This window comes from Oryzias latipes, chromosome 14, assembly GCF_002234675.1.
Source record: "Oryzias latipes chromosome 14, ASM223467v1".
NCBI classification, from domain to species: Eukaryota; Metazoa; Chordata; class Actinopteri; order Beloniformes; family Adrianichthyidae; genus Oryzias; species Oryzias latipes.
This window is the reverse complement of record NC_019872.2, coordinates 10,188,346-10,205,227: the sequence shown is the minus strand read 5'-3', so window position 1 is coordinate 10,205,227 and position 16,882 is coordinate 10,188,346. Positions and strand designations below refer to the sequence as shown.

General features: G+C 37.3%; 2 protein-coding genes across 5 annotated transcripts in view; both read right to left on the bottom strand.

The window, feature by feature from the left end:
• LOC101167140 (serine/threonine-protein kinase DCLK1) overlaps nt 1-504 on the bottom strand; it is a 50,252-nt gene extending 49,748 nt beyond the window's left edge. Inside the window, exon 1 of one of the 2 annotated variants that reach the window (XM_020708784.2) lies at nt 306-504. The gene's annotated coding sequence lies outside the window, so the exon portion shown is untranslated. The remainder of the gene's footprint in view (nt 1-305) is intronic. The other variant, XM_011483309.3, reaches the window with a different exon arrangement.
• A 7,723-nt stretch (nt 505-8,227) lies between these two features.
• Nucleotides 8,228-15,531, bottom strand: LOC101169630 (spartin). Of its 3 annotated transcripts, none has more exons than XM_020708786.2 (8): nt 15,437-15,531; nt 13,965-14,765; nt 12,672-12,866; nt 10,684-10,840; nt 10,341-10,535; nt 10,062-10,223; nt 9,832-9,922; nt 8,228-9,665 (listed from the first exon to the last, which is right to left on the bottom strand). In XM_020708786.2, the coding sequence occupies exons 2-8, from the start codon at nt 14,745-14,747 to the stop codon at nt 9,638-9,640; spliced, it is 1,611 nt and encodes a 536-aa protein (XP_020564445.1). In that variant the 5' UTR covers nt 14,748-14,765; nt 15,437-15,531; the 3' UTR covers nt 8,228-9,637. The 3 variants fall into 3 exon arrangements, with proteins under 3 accessions (XP_020564445.1, XP_020564444.1, XP_004076342.1); XM_020708785.2 differs by having other exon boundaries at nt 8,228-9,068; nt 15,414-15,500; XM_004076294.3 differs by lacking the exon at nt 15,437-15,531 and adding an exon at nt 15,002-15,355 and having other exon boundaries at nt 8,228-9,068.
• Between the last annotated feature and the right edge of the window lie 1,351 nt (nt 15,532-16,882).

Genomic DNA, 16,882 nt, shown 5'->3' with positions numbered 1-16,882 from the left:
AAAAACAAAGCGGAGATGAAGCCGGGAGGCTGGTGCAGTCACCCGCCGTGGTCTGGAAATAACCCTAATTACAGATTAAGTGCTCTTAAGCTGAGCGTGGACGGCGCTCCGTGGGGTCCACTGAGGCTGCGCGTAAGCGCAGGTGGAGGAAAGTGACAGTCACGAACCACATCAGCATCCTCCCCCCTCCCAACCACCATCACACCTTTAACCACGCGGAAGTTTGGCAAATACACTTTTCTGATTCTCCTTGTTTACTTAGATAAAACAATACTAATTTTAAAATAGGCAGATCAGCAGCTTACCCACGCGCGTGATTAGCGCCTCTGTGGTTGTCAACTCCAGCCTGAATGATGCGTTTAAACCCGGCAGATGTGAAGAATTTGGGACCCCCGAGCCCCTTTATCGTTCGGCTGAGTCTTTTCAGCAGCAAACACCAGAGTTTGTGTGATGAAGACTGGAAACCGACTGGGTGGCAGCAGCTGCCTCCGTCCTTCTCCTCCTCCACCACCACCTCCTCCCTCACGTCATTCTGTCGTGATTTCCATTCAGCGCCCCCCCACCCTCGATTACGATGCAAGCCCACGCCTCACACCCGAGCTCGGGATGCTGCTGGCCCCTTACCCTCCTCACAGCATCAGCTGGGGGATCTAATGTGGGCTTTTTTTTTAACACATTTAGCAACAATTTAAGAGACAATACTGCAGGAGTTATGTAACATCTGTTGATACAAAAGAAACTAAATCAAATTTAATTGCCTTATATTTTAGCCTTTTTTAACCTTACTTAATTTTGATTAGTCAGCTACATGCATTTGTACTTTTAAATTGTATCATTTCACATAAAACCCAAAAGCTTGGAGAGGACACATCTAAAGCCTATAAGCGTATCTATTGGTAATTTCTTATAAGCTACCATTTCTTGACCTAACCCTATATCACCATTTGTATCATATTTGAAGTATGCATTTCTGAGACTCCTACTTTCCGTAACCCTTGTGCTATCCTAGGCACTTTAATGTTGGGAGTTGGGTCATCTAGACCCAGACAGTGCTCTGAACCTTTTTTCTTCAATGATTTGTGATCTTCACTGGTGTCCATGGATTACATGAAATCTTTCCACCTTTATCCACCTTTGTCATGTAGGGAGAACACGTCAATGTAAGGGTGGGGTAATCTAAGATAGCACAAGGGATAAAAACACAATAAGCCAGGTTTGGTTCATGTTTCGTGTTCTACGGTGTAATTCATTATCAGTCCACTAGGGGCAGTAGGACTTTTTCTGCTCATTTCAAAGTGGCTGCTTCTGTGAAATGTTAGGAACACTTTTGGCAGAAAAAAGGTTAACTATTTTAAAAACTTTACGGTGAGACTAACTCATCTGTTGTTTCTTTTTTTGAATTGCTAAATTGAAAGAAAGCAAAAAAACATTGACATTCTTTAAAATAAAGGTACACCATGTTAAAAATGTGTGGATAGAATTTGAGACAGTGGGGAAATAAAGTGCTTTTTTCTAAACACTCAGGTCAATATTTCTACATCTTAAACTAACATTGTTGTGAGCAAAAACTTACCAAATCACCAAACTTATAATTTATACTATCTAGATCTAATTAATGTAATTGATTTTGAAATTTTTTGTGGATTTAATTAAAACGTTTAAAAAAATGTCTTGATTTAAAAAATGAAAATTGTAGCATTTTCTGCCAATTCTTTGATGTGCTTTACAAGATTAAAAGCAAGTATTAGTCTTTTAGAGCAGAAAAAGGCAACACACTCAAATAACAGCCTAAGGAGACCCTCCTATTCATGAGGTCATCAACCCCTCCAGTGACCTATAAGGCAGCACGTGTTATTGTGCTGCATGTTAAATATTACTTATTTATACATGTCTGAACAACTTAATTCTGATTTCTGTTCATTATGTTCCAACTAAAGACATTTTTCTTTAAGAAGTTGATTTATAAATGTATCAGTCTTATTGACACCGCCCCTTCCCAGTCTCGGTTGTTCTATTTAAGGATACACTCAAGGCGACCGTGTGTGCGTCACAGGCAGACTAGGTGAAGCTTTCTAAATGAATCCAGAGCAACCAGGACACATGAGGGAGACGATCTTTTAAGGACTGCCTGAGAATTGAAGAGCAAGACAAGGTCACTGTTGAGACCTTATCTAAAAAATTTGAAAGGCTATTTTCTACGAAAGATTCATTCGGCTCATTGTTGTCTGGTTGTGTCGTTGGACGATTGCAAAATTGGAATATTAATCCAACCACATGTATTTCTGCTTTGGTTCCAGAGCTGCAGTTCAACCGGTCATCCGTGTTTTAGTGGACTGTAGAAAGAAAATGTATGCAGGAAATGCTAAAATGTGCTAATGTCACAAATAAAAGCCCTGACCTAGCTGTGAAACGGCAGCGCCGACACACCACAGTTTAAAGGATTGAAATTGTTCATTACTATGTGGGTAATATTTTTAATACAGTATATTTTCTTCCATCCATAGATCTGCTTATACTGTGCAATACAGCTTAAACTTTAAAGGCTAGAACTGTTTTTCAAATTTACTGTACTGGCATTGTACAGAACACTTTACATGGAACATAAACTGGCCTAGTAGTTCCTTGTTTCAAAAGCGATTTTTTTTTTTGGTGAAATATAAATCAAATTTGTATTGATGCCATTCCAAAATAAAAAAACATTTTCAAATACAAGGAAACATGTGACTATTTTCATGTGCTAATGCACACTTTTTCATATTTATATTACTTCAAAATAAGAGTTTTATACTTTATAGTGCATCAAATGAAAAAGAGAACAGTTTGTTATTATGACAGCCTGTAGAGGCCCAAAAGTGCATACAAGAAGCTTTGGATGTAATTTTTTTGCATGCATACTCTGCTTGCAGCTGAAATTTAGCACAAAAAAAGCTGGAACTGAATCAGTAAACACATCTACATGTTTTAAGGAACAGTAATAAATAAGTTGCACCAAAAGAAACTTGCACATTACAGTGAAAGAAAATGAAAAAGGTCTTGTGTGTGGTTGATGCACTCACTTTGTCATCACACAACTTGGGTTTGCAACCTTAAAATGACGCTGTCAATCTAAAGACAACCGACCTGCCACTGCAGTCCATTTTGATCAGCATAACAAGTCAGAAAACCATACTAGAAAGCAATACACCAATATCTCATGTCAGATGGTTTCACAATTGGATTGATAGTCATTAAACAATACAGACTCTTTTAGACAGAGAGTCATGAGAAAACATTGGGAAAAAGGAAATCAGACCAACAAGATATTCATTACTATCATACATGACCAGTAACATTGTGGAGGAAAAACAGATAACTCTAAACGTCAAAATGTTCCCTGTCACAACAGAATGCATAGAACTTTTTTTCCCCCATGTTCAAATATCCATGTTCAAAAATTAGACTTAAATGGAAAAACTAGCTTTGTTTCAAACACAGCAGTGGCAGTTTCAGAAAAAGGACACAAAAACCTGCTCAAAACATGATTTTCATCAGAGTGGGTCTTTTAAAGGACCTAAATTACCATTGATCATATAAAGCGTTTACTGTACTGAAGCTGGGAAAATAGTTAGCACACTTTGAGTTTTCTAAATAACTGTTTAATCTTGCATGGCTAGCTTTCTTACTCCCACGCGTGTGAAGGCATTTAGAAGGTAGGATGGGGTGACAGCTTGCTCTCTGGATGAACTACACCTACTAGAGGGTGGAGGATGTGTGACTGCTTAAATGATTAGAGAAATGAGTTCTTAGAAAAAATGACTTTTTTACAAAAGTGGTTTCTGTTAGTAGATTTAAACAACACTTTCATGCAGCTTCTGTTATTGTAGAAAGTCATAATTATCAGAAAGGTAGAATTCAGTGTAAACCATGAGATTGTTATATTTTTACTGTTGCTATGGATGCAAATAATGAACATTACTGATTATGGCACAAAAACAGTATAAACCTAAACATTATTTTCTCTTAAAATCACTTACTTAGAAAGACAACGTAAAAGAATACCAATCACCTTGTACAAATATATCGATTCCTACAAAAACAAGGGGCTGAAAAGTTCAGTATTTCCTAGTTTGTGTTTAACTTAGTGGTTTAGAGAGTGTAACCAGCTTTCTCTGAGAAGTTTCGTCTCCTGGCACCTCTGTGCAGCTGAATCACCAACACCTCCTCCTTTCAGATATTGTCCTCCTTCTTTTCTCTCCTTTCCTTTTTTAGAATCGGCCTCTGCTTTCCTGCTGCTATGCCTCCCTCTGTGGCAGAAGATAACGGTTGAAATGTACAACTGAAGACACGATGAAATCATCAAATCTGACAACCTGAATGAAACAAAAAAAAACGATGGATCTAAAAATTTTGAGATGACCGTGTTAGGAAGACAGATATGAATAGTTGCTGGTTAGATACTCAGCTTAGGCAGACAACACATGAAGCTTTTGCTGCCTTCAGTGTGTGTATGTGTGTGTGTGTGTGACAAATGACCATTATGTTTTCCAATAGAAGCAATACCATACAAACGAAGCAAGTGTCATACATTAATGGATATTCAGTGTTTTGTTCGTGAACACGCTCTAAAAACAGGAACACAAAGTAGTAGATAAATTACTCCTTGAAATAGTTACAAGTAACTGGTGGTGTATGAAAACTGAAAAAAATGCTGCAGGAGTTACTGACCTCATCTGTTTGCTCCCTGGCGTCTTGCGCTGCTGAGTGGAGCGTTGCCTCCTTTGGGCCTCGTACGCAGCAGAAAGCTGCAGGAGAGGGTTGAACAGGATTTAAGGTACATTTGTTTCTTAAGGGCTCATCTTCAACAGCCCCACTGAAATATGCCAGATTTTAAAACACCTCAGCACAGATTCAGATCTACAGAGGATCAGAAATTAGAATGATCAAAAAATTCCTTTTTTGATCAATATCTGTTCAGAAAAGACGTAAAGAGAATACAACCAATCCAAATGGGGGAAATATTTTCAAAATACTTACATTAGCAATTTCTGAAAGATATGCCCTCCTTTCATCATTGGTTTTATGAAATGCCTAAATTGTGTGAAAGACAGCAATACTACATTATTACATTTTTCCAGTCATATTTTGCACAGTCTGCGCTCCATCCCCTTTTTGCATTAAGGCTTTGTATGTTTAGCGATTACAAACTCGAGAATCAACTACTAAGCAAGGGATTAGGAATTACTGTTTGCACATGTTGGGTTGTAACCTTTTTTGCAGAACATTTGCTAAACAGAACAATAAACAAAGAGCTAAGTTGCTAAAATAAAACCCATACCTCAGCACGCTGGACAAAGTGAAAGTTTTAGATCATTTCTGTACCAACAAAACTGTCAGCCAGACATTTTTGTGTTTTTTTTTTTTTCCTCAATCCACGGCTAATCTTTGTAATGTGTAACTAAAAGAAAAACTACCAGGAAAAACTTAAAGCTGCTTGTCTCAGACACAATAGAGATGCAGACATCTTGACCCCTCACAAATCCTCAGCACAAATCCCTCGCAGTGCGTGAACAGTTCAGGCTCGTACCTTTCCTTCCTGCTGGATTTGAAGATGACAGGCTGTCAGCTGATGCTGGAGTTCTGACTTCTCCTCAGTCAGGAGCTTTAGCCGCTGTCTAAGCATTTCCTGTGACAAGTGCTTCCATTAATAACATCTATGTGTTTGCAGAAGAGAGTGATGATGATGCAGGCTCATCTAAAAGCAATTAGATTAGCCTGCTGTCTACAAGGTTGAAACAAGAGGGAGGTTGATGCTGAAGCCAGGAGTCCAAAGATAAATAGAGGTCATTTATTCTTCGTTAATGAATAAAGAACATTAGTGCAAAGACAGACTGAGGCAGTAGAATAAAAACAAGAGGCCAAACAAAAACTGGTACTTTTACTTGCTGTATGTTGTAGTTGTAGTACATGTATCTCACTAACTGTCCATCTGCTCATCTACTTTTAGCACTTAAAAACCCACTCCAATAAAAATGGTGTTTTGGTGGTTTTAAAAAGTTCTTGTGGCCTTTTTTCTGATTATGGAGGACATGTATAAAGAAAATTAAGTGGAAAAATAAAATTTCTGAGTATTTATTCAAATTGTTGTGAAGCAGGAGCACAAGGAAAAATCCTGTTTGAAAAAGCTCCCTGCCCACAACTTCAGAGGCAAATTTCTAACATTATAATCATAGTTAAAAGACCACTGAGAACGCTTTTACGATAGATCAAAAGATGATCCAAGTGAGTCTTTCATGAATGTCTGCTTCTGCTCTCACAGACACATTTTAACTAACCCATACACGCTTTCAGAATGTTGTTTACTTGAGTGCAATTTTCTGTTAAAAGCACTGCAATTAGTGTTTTACTCTCCCACTGTTTCTAATCCCACGATTACAGTGCTGTGATTAAAGCTTGGTTTATTCAGTCTGCATCCACGGAAGGATGGATGGCAGCTGGCATCACAATCCTCTGGACTCATTCTGTATCTCTAGCTCCCTCTGCTGGTAAAACTCTCTATCTCCACTGTCTGTAGCAATCACTGGAGCAGTACGGGGGAAAGTAGCGGAAAAATCATGAAAAAAATCTAGGACAACCTCCAAATAAATCAATATTGGTCCACTCACTATTGACATGTCATCATACGAGCGGACAGAGGCCAGTCGATCTGTGAAAAGGCAAGAAAAAGTATCAAAACAACATTTTTTGCATTCTGAGTTTTGAACAGTAAAGTCATGTCACGCAATGTAGATGGATCGACTTAAAAAAATTGTTTGTATAAATTACTTTTCCAGACACAATGCTTTTTGTAATGTGTAAAAATATTAATAAAAATGGTTTGCTTATTATGTTTTTGACTTTTTTTGGATAGTTAATAGTTTTTTAGTTTAGTTTAATAGTTTTATAGTTTACTTTTGTTATTTTTGTCAAGCAATTATTCAATCTAAATTCGTAACTATTTTTTTTGCTGTGCGTATTTTGAAAAGAACAATGTAGAAATTCTACATGTTTTTTTCCACAACAATTCAAGGCTAGAAATGTTGTAGAAATCTAGACCTTTCACACAGGGGGGAAATTTTAAGGATTTTACTGGTTGGCCAAAATTGAAAGCAATGTATTTGACTTTTTCTTATTTACCATTTTTGTAGCCTAGTTAAAGTGTTTTCTGTCACAGTTGTGAGTGTGTCATTTTCACCACATGCACTAAAAACATAAACATCACTCCAAATACTAATGGTTTAAATATATTTAACAGAAAACTGAAAAGTATCATATTAGTTGTATGTGGCAGTTCCAGCTGAACATCTTAAGCAATCAGTAATCTAGTTAAGTGTACTACAAGTAGTCTAAGGTATACTTGAAGTTTACTTTGTATAAAGTATATATTGGAAATGTTCCAATTAATTCTGAAGAAGTATTCAGTACATTTCCTACAATACATGTACATGATCTAAAGCATACTTGCTATACTTATACACCAGTATACTTAATAAAAATAAACTTCAATTACTACTTTTGGCTAAAGGAAGGTTGCATATGCAGGCTAGCTTGTAAAGACAATAGAAAACCGGTTAATAGACTTAAGAACGTACCTACGGGGTTTCCTCGCATGTTCTCCAGCTTCTCACGAGCCAGTGCAATTTGTCTTTCCAGCTGTCCATTCAACTCCACCTGCGTCTCATATCTTGTCTTCCATTCATTTCCTGACAGCAATGTAATCAAAGAAATCTGTGATTTTTTTTATTGAAACACAATTATTACAAACTCTCACAGACAAATAATCTGTTATTTGATTAGTTCGATTTTAATTATTGACACATGCGCAGTAGCACACCTTAAAATACTTAGTTTACTTACCTTCCCCATCGACACTCTGCAGCCTCTTTTGCATTTCACACATCGTGCTTTGTAGATCAAACACAGATTCTTCAAGTAAATTTCTACAAGAAAAAGCAAGTTTTTATTTTACTTTATTAAATCAGGCAATTGATAAATTATTTTTGTTAAACTCACACAGTGTCGTTCTCTTCTTTCAGTTCTGCCAGCAGTCGTGTCAAATCACACTTGTATTCAGTGCGTTGAGCCATGTTTCCCAAGGTTTCCCAAACAAACTTTCATTGCTGCTCGTTTCCGTGGAAACCACTTCCCTTTCCCCCTCTTTCAAAGTAAGTTTGTGCTCCTTGCACATGCCGGTCAGAAATCTGCATCAAAGTAGCTTTGGTTGGGTAACGCTTTATTTGATTTAAAATGTAAAGCAGTTCTTTGATCCAATAGAATATATAAACAATATATCAAAATCAGGCATAAGAATTTATTGAATGTAAAATTGGGAAGAGGGTAACATTTTATGCTTTCAAACTTTTCAGAAATGCCTAACAATTTCAATTTAAAACCTCACAAAATGTATTGTTGTACAGAATACACATAAGACAGTGTGTACAGTACCAATCACATTTTCAACACTGCTCATAATGCCCAAAAAACAGACTGGTATTTTGAGTGTAATAACAGTTACACAACTTTTCAAAAGGATGCTACACATTTTGCATAACAAAAGAACATACTAAAATCACACAAGTTGGTGGGAATTTACAAAAGAAAATAGAAGACAACCGGGAGACTATTGAATAACTTAGAACTTAAATATTATAATTTTTTTAAAGAAAAGGTGGGTTCATCGTTAAGTTATTAAGAGATCCAAATGAATATATATTCCTTTTGGAAATTACTTCTTTTCCTCCTTTTCTTTGCTCTGCAAATGTTTTGGATCTGCTCCTGTGTGACTCTCTGGCTTCTCCATATCCTTCCCTTCAGCCTGTTGTTGCCCTCTCTCCTTCTCCTTTTGTCCACGGAGTTCAGCTTTCAGCATTTCTTCCTTTTCCGTTTCGCATGACTGTGCGTCTTTGACGTGGAGCACTTTATTGGCAGATTTCTCGCTCATGTTCTGTATGAACGCCTTTAAGCTCAAATTATCAATGTTGTAAGCGGTCAGCCCAATATTTGCCACTGATTGGAGAGCAGTGTCTGTGGCTTGGCCTACATTGTGACCATACCTTCACCACAAACAACATGAGAAAGAGGCATGTTAGGGAAATGTGGTGCAGAAAAAAAAAACAATGTGTACAATTCTGAAATGTTGAAGCAATGCAAAGATTCATCCTATTTTCATTCAAATAAAAATAAGTATAGATTTTTTTTTTTAATTTTTTTTCCTCACAGATTTTGCAAACAAAAGGCTAATGCGTATACAAAGCCAGACAGAACTGTAAGAAAGTTCTGTAAGACTGTAAGTGTGAATATTTGGAGGCCATCAGGTGCAGGAATGGAACAAGAGTTGATTGCGCTAGCTTTCAAAGTACTTCAAATAGTTTATTAATCGTATAAAAATGACAGCAGCTTTTTAATTAAAAAAAAAAAACATATTTGAAGAATTAAATATGAGCCATTTTACAACCAGTGCATGCAACGTCTTACAAACCTGTAAAGTGAGTGTTAAGCAAGCCATATTTGAAAGTTAAAAAGTTTCAAAGCAGTTTTGTGTTAGTGAAAAAGTGGACACTAAGGGTTAAGCAGGACAAGTTGTGAGTTTAAGGCCTTACTCCCCATTGAAAGTCGTACGTTGCTAGATAAGATTCTGCAAGCCCCTAAATCTGAAAAGGAGCAGAAAACCCAAGAGAGAAATCACAGAGGCAACATTTCAGGAGGATTTTTCATGCAGTCCATTGTTACTGTTAAATATATTTAGAAAAAGAATGGAAATAAGACATGCCACCCCCCAAAAATGTACAGGAAACAGGAGTGTACATATGCACTTACTTGTATTTCACCGTTGTGACAGTCTCGGTTGCAACACTTTTGCAAACTTCCTTTGCTCCACTTTCCAGACTTGACCAAACCGTGGAAAAACCTTTTTTGAAACAGTTTTTTACGGTAGGCATGGATCATTCATCATACATTGAACACAATAATGAATAATTTCGTTGTCAGAATCCATAAAGGCACAGGAGCAAAACATTATATGATCAGAAATGGAGGAATTTTCATACCTTGAACGCCCCTGGCTGCCACATATTTAGTACCATCCCAGTTGGATGCGTGACCATCTTGGCTCTTCTTCAGAGACTCCGGCACCAGCTTAGATCCGTGCTTTTTCATATGAGGTGACACCTTATCTACTACATGCCCTGCAATGTGACTTAATCCATTCACTGGAAAGACAGATGATTAAACAGGAACATTAAATTATGTCTTAAATTATTTACAAATCAGAGTAAAAAAATAGAACAAAATTCATGCAAACTAGCCAAGCTGCCTTTTGTCCTTACCTAAGAACTGACTGACTCGAACAGCACCACCAGTAGCTTGCTTTGCAGTCTGCAAACGTTTCGCCACCTGGGGGCTGACATCTGAAGGAGTCTCCTCGGGTGTGATGCGGTCTCGAATCTTAGCAGCTCCTTTGTGAATGAAACTTCCAGTGGCCTCTGCTCCCTTTGCTAGCGACTGACTTAATCGTGTGGCTCCTGCAGGAGGAACAGTTTTGCTTCTACATTTTATACTGATGAGGGCATAAACTCCATTTTTTTTTTGCACAACATTTTCAGCAAATAAGAAAGCCTGTATCAATATTTTATCCACTTTCCGCCTATATTTGAACGCTAACAAGCACACCTGACAAAATCCCTTGGGCCATCTTCTCACTCCATCCTGGAAGCTGTAGTTTTTCCTCTTCTTCTGCTGACACCGTTAATTCTGTTTGTTTGCTGAGGGGACCGACGGGTACTTTTGTACTCAAATTCATGATATCCACTCCAGTTTCCTCCTGATCCTGGAAGAGAAGCGTTTGGATATAATTCCTGATACTGATAACAAGAACGTGTCTTTGCTGTCTTAAATAATCAGTGACAATCAGAAAGATCCCACGGTTTACTCAAAGCATAATGAATGCTTAAAAACCACTGAATTTTAACTTGTTTACTGTTTGATCTGTCAAAAATTCATGCAACGCAACGTCTCTGGCTCTGCAACATATTTTACAGCCTCTAATTTAACATCCTTTTCAGGCAAATAAACACATTCCTCCATATATGAGCAAGTTTAATAGACAGCAGGTGGAAATATTAGGCAATCCACCACCTCATCAGAAGAAACCCCAGGTGTTGCAGGGAAGTCATACAGGCGTATGGAGACCACACGCACTTCTGAGCCTCATTTTGACTTGTTTCAAAGACATTACATCCAAGTTGGATTAGCCAGTGGTGCGTTTTTCCACTTTAATTTAGTATGATTCCACATCCAGATCTCCATAAGATAAAACCTTTAATTTCCATTCATGATTTCTGTGTGGTTGTATTGGCAGCACCTGCAACTATGTAAAGAGTAAAGCATTTCTTTAGCTCAGGTATAGGATTTGTTTTCATGGTATTTTTGTATTTTTTTAGCAGGGTGGTTCAGGAAAAAAGCCAAAATTAAGACCATTTAGGAATATTTATCCCCATGTTTCTGAACTCTCAGGCACAGATGTGAAAAAAATAAGCATACAGAGCATTTACTAAAAATGTTGCACCTTAAAAGGACAAACTATACTGTTGTCTAGACAAGAGTTTCATATTTTATATATAAAACTAAAAGTTGAAATCAACTTTGGCAAATAATTCACCTGTCCAGTGTGAGTTGCGCAGGATTCAGTTCACATGTGTATTCTCCTGGTCAGACACCCACATTCCTGCCATTGAATAGCTGTAACAAGCTATTCAATTGCAGGAATGTGAGTGTCCACTTCTCTATATGCAGTCAATGGGTGAAACTTTTCAAAGGAAAACATTTTTTTAAAGTCTACTTGCTTTGACTAAACCTCAAGACTACGTCACCTGGATGAATGAGAACCTTCACTGACTCACCTGTCAGGTATTCAAATTACCTGCTACTGAACTGATGTTTGTTTATTGTTGGAGCTAAATCAATTGGATGTGATTAAAAGTCCATAAAAGACTCAAATTAAACATGGTGTTGACTGAATTAAAGCTCTAAAAGCTTGAAATTCTAAATGTCCTACTGATCAGTTTTAAAGGCATTTTTATTACAACATTCAGCCAACTATCTACATTTAAAACATATCAACTCAACTTAAAAAAAATAAAAATCATTATTATTACCCTTATTTGGCCAATTTATCGGTTTCCTCTTATAACTGCATTTACGAACCTGGCCATTTGTTATACCACAGATTTTCTTTTTTTTTGCTCATGTCTATCTATTTTCCATACTTTCAGACCCAAAACCAGTTACAGAGGATTGTTGGCCTCTCTGAGCTCTATTCCTCCTGGAGTTTTCTTCCTAATCTTCAAATTTGAGGCCGTTTTCCTCTCAAATGTCCCCTTTGACTTGCTCGGAATAGGGATTAAACTGTTTGATTTAATCTGTTAGTCAATTATATTGGCTAATAGCATAGAGTTAAAATAATTTTGCCTTATTGGAATTATCTGCACTGATTAGGTCATCATAATATATAATTCTCTTTAGGATGTTGTCTGCTTGTGGTATTGTGCATTGAGACAACACCATTTGTAAACTGGTGCTTTATCAATAGAATAAATGAAATGAAATTCAATTGAATAAAACCACATTAATGATCTTTTTTTAATTGTTATTAAACCAACCTGAACTTTAAGATCAGCAAGCTGCGATAGGAGGTCCTGAAAGATCTCATGGTCTGCAGCAGGCAGTTCAGAGGACAGCACAATGCCGACATAGGACCCCAGTGCATCAGTCATTGTGTCAGGAAACATGTAGATCCCAGAGTTTGCCAGCAGCACCGGAGTATCTGTTGTCAGTGGGTACATCTGGTCACACACCTGAGAAATGACACAAAAATATACACATGTAGCAAATAAATATTTGTCTATCAGTTTCTCCTTTTAGACTAAATCTTATGGTTTATATATATTTATAGTGACCTGTTGTGATGTGAAAGCTTATAGAATGTTTGCAGGGTCATCCAATGAAGTGCAGGATTTGATTTGATAAATCTTTCACAAATGCAAAAAATACATATATATTTTTTTTAGATCCAACTGTTCTAAAGAAACCACACAAACACAGACTTGTGGCAGATCGCACCACTGGTATGCTGCCTGACAGACTGACCCCTGTGAGGACACGGGCAGGGAGAAGCAGAACAACAGAAGCACAGAGTCATCTGTTAATAGGACCATTGTCTTGTTGGGGAAACAAAGCTACATCAGAAAACATGACAGATGCCTACTAGCTTGGACTGGTGGGAAGCCATGATGTGTTGCAATGCAAAACAAAGTCCAGGATAATTCAGGCTTTGTATTGTAGCTTTACATTTTTTATTTACAAAAAAAAAAAAATCAGGTGGAGGAAGAAGGCATTTGCAGGGTAAAAACTGGTAATTTATTTTTGTTAAAATTTGACTTTTATTTTGAAACAATAACTACTGATACTGATAGCTAAATAAGATAAGCTAGAATGTTTGTTTATGTTTTCATATTAGGAAATAAAAATAAACAAGTTAAAAGGTTAAAAATTATTAAAAGTGAAAACTTGTGAGTAATCTTCATGTTTTGTTACATAAAATGTGTTCTTTATAATTTAAAATATTTTCTATTTCAAAATAACTTTTCAGGAAGGGGTGAGGATGGCTTATTCTAACCTCATGGGGTAATTTAAACAACTTTTTGATTAAGTATAAGCTGTGATTCTGACCAAGTCAGCTTTTGTCACAGCTTTTTGTAAAACTTACAAAAAACCAAACAAGATCACTTGTGAAGCCAACTTTTAGACAGGTGAGTCAGCTGTCAAATCTTTTAACCATGAAGTTAGTGGGTTTTCTGAATGTTTGCACCTGCGTAAAATTAAGGCACGCACTTACAAAAGAATGTTTTCATAAAAAGGAGCTGAAGGTCAGAAATGTGCTTCCAAATACTCACATGTAGAAACGATGAATGCTTTCCAGAAGCCAAGTCTTTGTGTTGACTTTCAAAGGTGATGATGCGAAGGTAACCAGGGCACATCAGAGCGCTGACCTCCCCGTTAGGTTCCACAAAAAAAAGCTGAACCCCGGATGAAATGCGCAGCAGCTCATGTTCATCTCCTGCTGCTTGTGCTCCTTTTCCATTCTGGTTTACGGGCCTGGTGGGTCCGGCGGGACCATAGGTGAGGCTGCAGTGACCGTCTGTGGGCTTTGGTGTGTATGCAGGAGGCTGGTCTGGAGGGTCATCCATGGATTCAGTTCTCACAGCTGCTGTGGGGAGTGTGCCCGTCTGCTCAATAGCAGGACAAAGAGGCGCTGTGAAGGGGGCTGGGGCTGTGCTCTGAGTGGCAGCAGGTATAGAAGGGTACAGATGGTGGACTGAGCTCTGAGAGGGCCAACTGGTGATGGCCAAGTCAGGATAGGCGTTCATCGGTGAAGCCCTCTGGTCTTCTGAGGTTGTTTGGGAGTTTTCCAAAGCAGAAAGGTGGTCATTGACAGTTCTCAAAGTGTCCCTCATTTTGTGCTGAAGCAGTCTGGCTGTGTCCCAGGCCGCTCCCTGGTGGCTCCCCCCGCCAGTGGGAACATCCAATCCCTGAACTAGATGCAAGTGGCCCTTTCTGAAGTAATCCAAGGCCTCTGGTCTTTGGTTAGAGTTCTCGGCAGCCAGACCGCAATTGAGCGCATGTAAGGCCAATTCGTACTGGCCCTTGATCATTAAAAGTTCAGCAGGCTCTGCCATATTGAAGAGCAAAAGGTTCTGAGGAAAGAAAGAACAAAACACAAATAGTTCACACAAAAATGCCACTGATTGAATCCAAATCAACTTAGATTTACAAGATAACAAGAAAATAATTGTAAATATTTTATTCTATAACATGAGGATTTTTATCTTTTCCTAGAAAGCATAAAGAGAAATGCTTCAATTAAACTAAAACATTAAGTTAATCAGCAGCTATTTAAAATTTAAAAGAGTGAGAAAAAAATTGAACTCACCTGTTTATAAAGGGACTAAAGATATGTATTTTATTTTTAAGAAGACCTCGAAAACAAATACAGTGTTAACTCTATGGAGTCAGGCAGCATAACTAAAGCTGCTGTCAGAAAAACCCTGGTGATGTCATTGTTCTTTTACGCATGAAAAACTAAGAACCTATCCTATCAGGTTTTTCTTGCAAATCAAGATTTGTCTGGAGGCTGCCAGAACTTTTAATTCAAAGCAGTTGTGCTTCAATGTTTGGTCTCAAAGTTAGTTTATAATATAAAATATATAATTATCAAGATAGCTGAAAATATAAATTATATTCAGTTATCTTGATAATAATTATTTAGTTCAATGCAGAAACTTAAGAGTGTATTAATTCTTACACAACATAATGAATTAAAAAGTATTGAACATTATACATACAAATACAAAGTTTTAAAATATACCCGTCCATGTTAAAAAGTTTGTACTGTCCTTAAAAACAGGTGGACGTTTTTCTTGTGTCGAACTGAACACCTGTTCCGAGAATTGACGGTCTCTCCCGAATCAGTTTAAATGCTACGTCAGAAAAAGGGAGTGGCTTCCGCTTTAAAAACTTTCAAAATAAAACTCAGTCGCTACATTCCTTACAAGCATAATGTTCTCCAGTGTGTTAGTGCAAATGTATGTTTTTTTTTTCTATTTTCAAGTTTACATTTGGCTACTTTGGCTATTTACATACCATATTTTCTGGCTGAAGTAAAGTTTAAAATGTATACAAATAGAAACTTTTTCTTTAATTGACAATATGCATTGTAAACAATTGATATATGACAAAAAACAAATACAAGTACTGAAAACAACTAATCTGTTTCAAATGTGTTTGTTTGTGGATATTTTTCTTACTCATCTTTTACGCCTCCTATGTTTTATTCTGTTGGTCTTCTATTTACATTGCCTTTACATTCATGTATTCCCTCTGCTGTTCATGTTTCTGCACTTTTTATCCTGTCCATGCAACTCTTTCTAGACATTCTGCCTTTTTTCTTCATTCTGTGTTTGTTTCTGGACCTTATACACTTCCACCTGAACACTTTGACCCACATCTTGTAAATATTTGTCCTGTTTTTGCACTTCCTATCCCTCTGGAAGAATGTTTTTTCTCTTTCTGCTCCCTTTTCCCTTTCACAAATGCACAATAGTTCTCTTTCTGCACTTCCATCTCTTTGACCTGAAATTGTTCTCCATTCTGCACCTCGTTCTCATTCCATTCGTCCCCTATCAACTTTCATTTTGTCTCTTGTTTCCTTCCTTCCTGAACATTTAGACCATTTTTCAACACCTCCGTCTTTCTTTCACCTCATTATCCTCCTGCTGCCTTGGGTACCCATTTTGTACTTTCTTTTCCTTATCCTGCACATGCTGTTCTTTCTTTTCTGCTTCATTTTCTGCAGTTACCCTTTTTTGCACTTTGTTTCCTGCATTCTGCATCTCCTTCCCTTCAGTTCCCTGTTGCCTTTTCTTCCCTTTATTCTTTCCTTGTTTGCCTTTATGCACCTTTGTCTTTTAAGTTTTTGTTGCATTTTTCCTATTAAGCAACTTGTTAGTTTTCATGACAGTATTCTTTACAGTGTCCAATGTATTTATTTGTCAAAGCCACATCTTCCTTTGATTGGAGAACATTTTTCATGGTTTTGCTTGCATATCAATCACACTTTTATTTTATAATGACGGTTATGGACTGTGATATAGTGTTTAAGAAATGTGTACAGAAAAATCCAGTCTTCCAGCTCTGCAGGTCTTTACTTCACTCTGTTAAATCAAACATTTGCATCTCAGCAGCCAGGCTTGGTGGTTTTGAATCTTCCTCGTGTTTTGGAACAGCTTAGACCCATGTTTTTTTTTTTTTTTTT